We start from the raw sequence: 6,000 nt of genomic DNA on the forward strand, positions 1-6,000 counted from the left end.
GCACCCCCAGATTTACACTCCATAACCCTAACCTCCTCACGGAGACGATCTGTAGTGAGGATGAAATCAAATGATACATGCAAGTGCTTCATGCCTACCACACAGAGCACTTCAGAAATGTTAGCTGCTACAATTTATGCTGGTTCTCATTGACTTGTAAATGCAGAGCAGCAGGTGTACCTGCCTGAATCTGCTCTGGTTGGTGTCACTAGAGTGTGGGTTTCAGGAGGGCAGCAGTTTTTGTCTCTTGTCCACACTGCAGAATCAGCAATGCCTAAAGCAGTGCCTGGCTCCATGAGGAACTGTTGCATTGCGTGAATAGATACGATTTTAGAACCCACTGAGAACAGGCTCAGCGACCACCTTCGCCAACTTCCTAATTTGACATATGGAGAAACTGAGGCCCAGAGGGAGGGAAAAGACAGGATTAAGGCAGAGCTATAACTTGGGCCTTGTAACTCCTCCTAGCCTGCTGTGCCCTTCAGGGGAACACACGGGAGTCCCTGTGCGAGCACAGTGGCAAAGGGTTGTCAAATTAGCTTCAGATGCGAGGAGAATCCACAGCTAATCCAGCATCTAATCATCTATACCCAAGGTTCCAAGGAAACCCACACCAAAGCTTCTGAGTTCACTCCAAGAGCCCTGTGTGTCAGAGAGGTGAGCCACTCAGTTCCCAGAGCCTTTTACACATGTGTCTCCAACTTCCAAACTCAGTCTTGAAAAACTCCTCCTCCCAGAATTCTTCACTAATGAAACTCTCCAGCCTCAACAAGCTCTTATGCCTCCGAGCTCTCCAGAGAGGACATTGTGAGTCTCTCCATGTGACTGCTTCGATTCCAGCCACCAAACCTGGGTTTCCATTGCCCCAATTCCCAGGATGCCCCTGGATACTCCCTCAGAATCCTCACCCTCCACGCTCTTCTGACCAGGGCCAGGGCCTGACTGTACGCAAGAAGAAAGCTCAGGTTGTGAGCACCTGACCACCGGGGGCGAGACCCCAAGGATGACATTCTGGGAATGTGCCCCCCATAGGAGCTGCTCAGCTGCCCTCCAGCCATTAGAAGGCTGAATGATTAATGAGTCTGCCCCTGCCCCAGCCCCCACAGCAAGCCACACACAAAAATGCACAGTGTAAGATACAGCTGCCCCAAAGGACAGACCCCTGCTGCCAAGTCCCACCTGCTGCGATGGAAGACTACTTAAGGATACTCACTATTGTTAGAATATCTAAGTTTGAGTTAATAAAATCCCCCACTGAGGCTGTCCTATGGGATAAATCTGAATTCCCTGGGCTGAGGCCAGAGCCAGGCTTAAAAAGAGAGCTGGATTCCAGAATGGCATGTGTAACAAGTGCACAGGGGGGCAGAAGCACTATGGAGGGAAGGAGACCAGAAGCATAGGCTGGGCTTCTCAGGGGCAGCAATTACTACTGTCTGACCTGACCTGAGAAGCAGATTTGTAAAAGGAACTAATTCCAGGTTAGCACCAGATGGGCTGAGAGACAGAAATGGGGCTAGAAACGTACCCAAAGAACTTATGCAAATTACCTGTCCAGTTGCATGACCAGGATGTGTGCAAACAAGAGAGGAGAGATGCCACGACTGTGAGGGACAGGCAGGGCACGCTGAGAACCCAGGAAAGGCTGGGAGAGAAGACTGGTCATGATACCCACCTGTGCTCCTCGCCCTCCAGCAGGCGCCTGTAGGTGGCGATCTCGATGTCCAGGCCCAGCTTGGAGTTCATCACCTCCTGGTACTCCTTCAGCAGGCAGGCCATGTCCTGCTTGGCCTTCTGCAGGGCGGCCTCCAGCTCAGCCAGCTTGCAGCGGGCATCGCTGACGGCCGTCTCGCCCTGCTGCTCTGCCTGGGTCACTGCAGTCTCCAGCTTGGTGTTCTGAGGACCCAGAAGAGAACAAGGAGGGTTATGGCCCCCAGGTCTCTCTGTCCATTCCCTGGGTGTGTCCAGTCCCTCTCAGCCAGCTGGGAACATGCCAGGAGCAGGCCCATCACCTTTATTATCTGGGTCTACCTGAGTGACCACTCCTAAGTTTTGCAAATGCACTAGGGAACAAATGGAGAAGTACACAGCCTGACAGACCCTGGCTAGGCCCCCAGCCTCTCTGGTGATCTAGGGCACAGAGGACCATACCTGGCACTTGGCGTTCTCCACCTCGGCTGTCAGCCTCTGGATCATGCGGTTCAGCTCGTTGATCTCCTCCTTGGTGCGGCGCAGGGTCTCCCCGTGACGGATCACCGTGGCCTTCATCTCCTCACACTGGGGGGAAGCAGACACTCAGGATGGCGTGTCCCACCCACTCGGGACACCACGCATGACTGTGCGGGTTGTACAGCACTCAGTCTGGGCAGCCTTCCATGGCAGCCCTGCTCTGTCACCTCAGCCTGAGAGCTCTCTGCCCTTCTGTTACCATCCCCAGGGACCAGGATCCCCAGACAAAAGGAGCCTTTCCTAATATTTACCCCACATCCCTCCCTCTGCTGCCATGACCAGGAGGCAGGGCTCCAGCGCACTCACCTTGCTGCGGTACCAGGACTCGGCCTCAGCCCGGCTGCGGCTGGCGATGTCGTCATACTGAGCCTTGATCTCGGCAATGACACAGTCCATGTTCAGGTCCCTGCTGTTGTCCATCTTGACGACGACCGAGGTGTCTGAGATGTGAGCATGGAGGACACGGATCTCCTGGGGAGATGAGAGGAGGAAGCATCCTGTTTATGCCTCAGCCTCACACACCCTAGCCTGTCCCCAGCCTTCTCAGCTCTTCCCTGGTCTCCAGCCCCCTCATCCTCGTGGACTGCAGCCCCTTGTCCACGCCCCTCTCCTCCTCCTGTCTCAGGCCAAAGCCCTCTCCTCCAGGCCAGCTGCCAGCTTTCTGCCCAGACCACAACCCCTCACCTCCTCATACAGTCGCCGCAGGAAGTCAATCTCCTGGGTCAGGGCCTCTGCATTGGCCTCCAGGTCTGACTTGCGGAGGTAGGCGCAGTCCACGTCCTGGAAAGGTGGGCAGTCTTTGAGCTCAGAAGACCCCTGGTGATCATCACCCCAAACTCCTCTCTCTTCTCACCCATTCATGGAGGCCGGGTTGGGGGGAAGGGTTCCCAGTGTTCCCATTCCCTTCCCATCTCCATACCCTCTGACCTTCCTGGGATGGGCCTCACAACCTCCTCCCCATCTGAGAACAAACCCCTCTGTGCCTTGCAGATGGGCCACCAGCCTTTCTGCCTCCCAGCTGTCACAGCTTACCTCCCATGTCTCCTTTGACTCACCCTGTTCCAGGATGCCTGCCCAGACTCACTCCCCACTCAGCCATCTCCACCCCTCCCTTTTCTCCTGCTCTCCTCCCAGACTCCCCCTGGCCACTACTGGTTCTGTTTCTTCCTCCCCCATACCCTGGGTCTCTGCCCCTCCTTGTGTTCAGACATCCCACAGCTTTAGACAGGACACTGTCCTTCAGCAGAGACTGAAGATGCCAGGCCTCCATGGGGCCCACAGACCACAACCTCTGAGGCAGGGCAGGACATCCAGAGGTCAGCCCAGCTATCGCCCTGCCCAGCACAGGTGCTAGTGGTGCTATTCCAAGGTTATAGCCCTTTGTCAAAGCTCTGGATGTGCCTTCCATGACCTGATCTCTGGGGGTCCCGCACCTGATCTGGCAAGGTCACTGCATCACACACAGAGCAGTCAAGAGCCCCTGGGTCTTTCCAAGAACAGCCTGTCATTCTGAGACCCCTTGGGCCTCTGCTGCTCCACACCATGTTACTCACCTTTTTCAGAGCCACAAACTCATTCTCGGCTGTTGCTCTCAGAGACACTTCCTCCTCGTACCTGAGGCAGAGGAGGCAGAGAGGGAGGTCAGGGAAGGGCAGATCTCCCACCAAGCCCTGTCACTTCATACCAGTGAGGAGGACAATCACAGGCAGACCCCTGGCAGCCCCGTGGGGTCCTTTTGGTTGGATTTGGGATGTCTCCCCTTTGAACTGAGGAGCCATGGGGTCAGTCTTCTAGGACCTCATAGCCCCGTGTCCCCAAGCTGCTCTGAAGTGATCTCTGGGGGCAAATAAGGCCTCAGTGTGCAGCCCCATGCTAGGAGTGGACAACACCCACTCTGGGTCTCTGTGGCCCCTGCCTCCCCTCACCTGGGTGTCCATCCTAGCTGAGGTGAGGGGCCTACAAGTCCCAGAGGCCATCAGCACTGAACACCCTAGGCAGTAGGACACCTAGAGCCCCAGGACATGTCAGCCCTGATGACACTGGCACTCAGATCACACCCACAATACATGGCTATAGGCGGGAGGTGAGGCATGGAAGCCTGGAAGACAGCATAGGCCTCCTCCCCACAGAGCAGAGGCAACAGCTGCTGGGTGGCCAGGCTCCAGGAAGAGAAGGCCGGAGGAGGGGAGAGATCTCCCAGGGGAGTCACAGCCCTACTCTTAGACGGGCCTCTGGACAGCCACTGCTCAGGTGAGAGGATCCAGATCCTGCTGCACATGCCGCCCTGGCCTGCAGTGCTGCTCACCCTACTTGGAGGTTCTTCTCACGTCTAGTCCAATGGGCTCTAAGCTCAGTCATTTCCCGTGCCCAGCATCCAACCCAGCCACACTCCACTCACTTCTTCTTGTAGCCCTCCATCACCTCCTGCACGTGGTTGAGCTCTGAGGCCAGCCTCCCGCTGTCGGCCTCTGCACACTCGGCTTCCCTTCTCAGCGTCTCGACGTAGCCCTCAAACAGCGGCTCCAGGTTGCTCTCACAGCACTTGCGGTTCTGGTAGAACTGCCACTTGGTCTCCAGAACCTTGTTTTGCTGCTCCAGGAAGCGCACCTGACATTACGGGTGGAGAAGAAGGGTCAGATGGCTCTTGGTGCCCCATAACCAATTTGGAGAGTTGCTGTAAGGTAAACTCCCAAACCTACAGCTCAGCAGAAATTAGAAGTGGATTGCAGCAGACAAATCAGCTTCTGGATTTCCTGATTTTAATCTATATCTGGATTTTCCATTTTAGGGATGGGAGCCAGGGCCTGGGAAAGGTCAATCCCTTCTCTCAGGCTACTGAGGTATCCCACCCTGATGAGTCCCGGAGGCGTGTAGTCAGGCTCCGGGTGGAAAGCTCACTCCCTCACCCTGAAGCTAGAAGTGCCTTCTTAGACAGAATTCCCAGATTCAGATTACAGCATGGGGTTTCTGGTGACACGTTACAGGGAGATGATGTCACAAGCCATCTATCCAAAGGGGTGCGCTGCTGCCCTGGCCCCTGCCGCACTTCGCTGGAGAGCCAATCCACTCTACGTCCTCAGAGGGAACAGAGGCTTCGGCCTGGGCCTAGAAACCTCTGCAATTTCAGAAGCAGCAGTCGTTTTCCTCCTCGATTTCCTCAACTCCAGTTGCACCTCAGAACAACCCCGTCACACTTCTCTCCCATCAGCTCTGCCTATCTGAACTCCCAGCTGAGTCTTCTGGGTCTCCTGTGAGTGCTGGTTTCTGACTGTGTGTCAGCCTCTCTCATCAGAACAGGAGCTCACACAGGCAAGGCTCTTTCTGCCTCCGACTCCCCCACTCAGGGACCTGCCTGAGTCCTAAGCATGGGTGGGGTTCAGGAAGGGTGTGTTTAAGGACACCCACCTTGTCGATGAAGGCAGCAAACCTGCTGTTGAGACACTTGATCTGCTCCTTCTCCTCATGCTTCACGCACTGCGCGTTGGGGTCAATCTCCAGGTTGAGGGGCGTGAGGAGACTCTCGTTGACTGACACGGTGGTGATGCAGGGCGGGCTGGGCCCGCACACGCCGCCAGAGCGGTATCCGAAGCTGCGGCCACAGGAGCCAGAGCGGAAGCCCCCGCAGAGGCTCTGGCTGCCAAAGCCCCCGCTGAGGCCGCGGTAGCAGGAGACGCCGCGGTAGGGGGCGGCTGTGATGCAGCAGCGGCCGGGCCGGGGCCCGCAGGCAGAGGCACAGCTGAAGGTGCCGCCAGCACAGTAAGATCCACAGGTCAT

The 6,000-nt window shown here is 56.4% G+C and overlaps 1 protein-coding gene across 1 annotated transcript in view; it reads right to left on the reverse strand.

Annotated features, from left to right (window-relative positions):
- Positions 1 to 6,000, reverse strand: part of LOC114513398 (keratin, type II cuticular Hb6) — a 44,362-nt gene extending 38,362 nt beyond the window's left edge. Inside the window, exons 1-7 of the mRNA XM_036018976.1 lie at positions 5,632 to 6,000; positions 4,625 to 4,833; positions 3,780 to 3,840; positions 2,911 to 3,006; positions 2,533 to 2,697; positions 2,149 to 2,274; positions 1,673 to 1,893 (exon numbers count right to left, since the gene is read on the reverse strand). Of these exons, the coding sequence (XP_035874869.1) occupies positions 1,673 to 1,893; positions 2,149 to 2,274; positions 2,533 to 2,697; positions 2,911 to 3,006; positions 3,780 to 3,840; positions 4,625 to 4,833; positions 5,632 to 6,000 (1,247 nt within the window). The remainder of the gene's footprint in view (positions 1 to 1,672; positions 1,894 to 2,148; positions 2,275 to 2,532; positions 2,698 to 2,910; positions 3,007 to 3,779; positions 3,841 to 4,624; positions 4,834 to 5,631) is intronic.

This window comes from Phyllostomus discolor, chromosome 2 (assembly GCF_004126475.2).
Source record: "Phyllostomus discolor isolate MPI-MPIP mPhyDis1 chromosome 2, mPhyDis1.pri.v3, whole genome shotgun sequence".
Classification (NCBI taxonomy): domain Eukaryota; kingdom Metazoa; phylum Chordata; class Mammalia; order Chiroptera; family Phyllostomidae; genus Phyllostomus; species Phyllostomus discolor.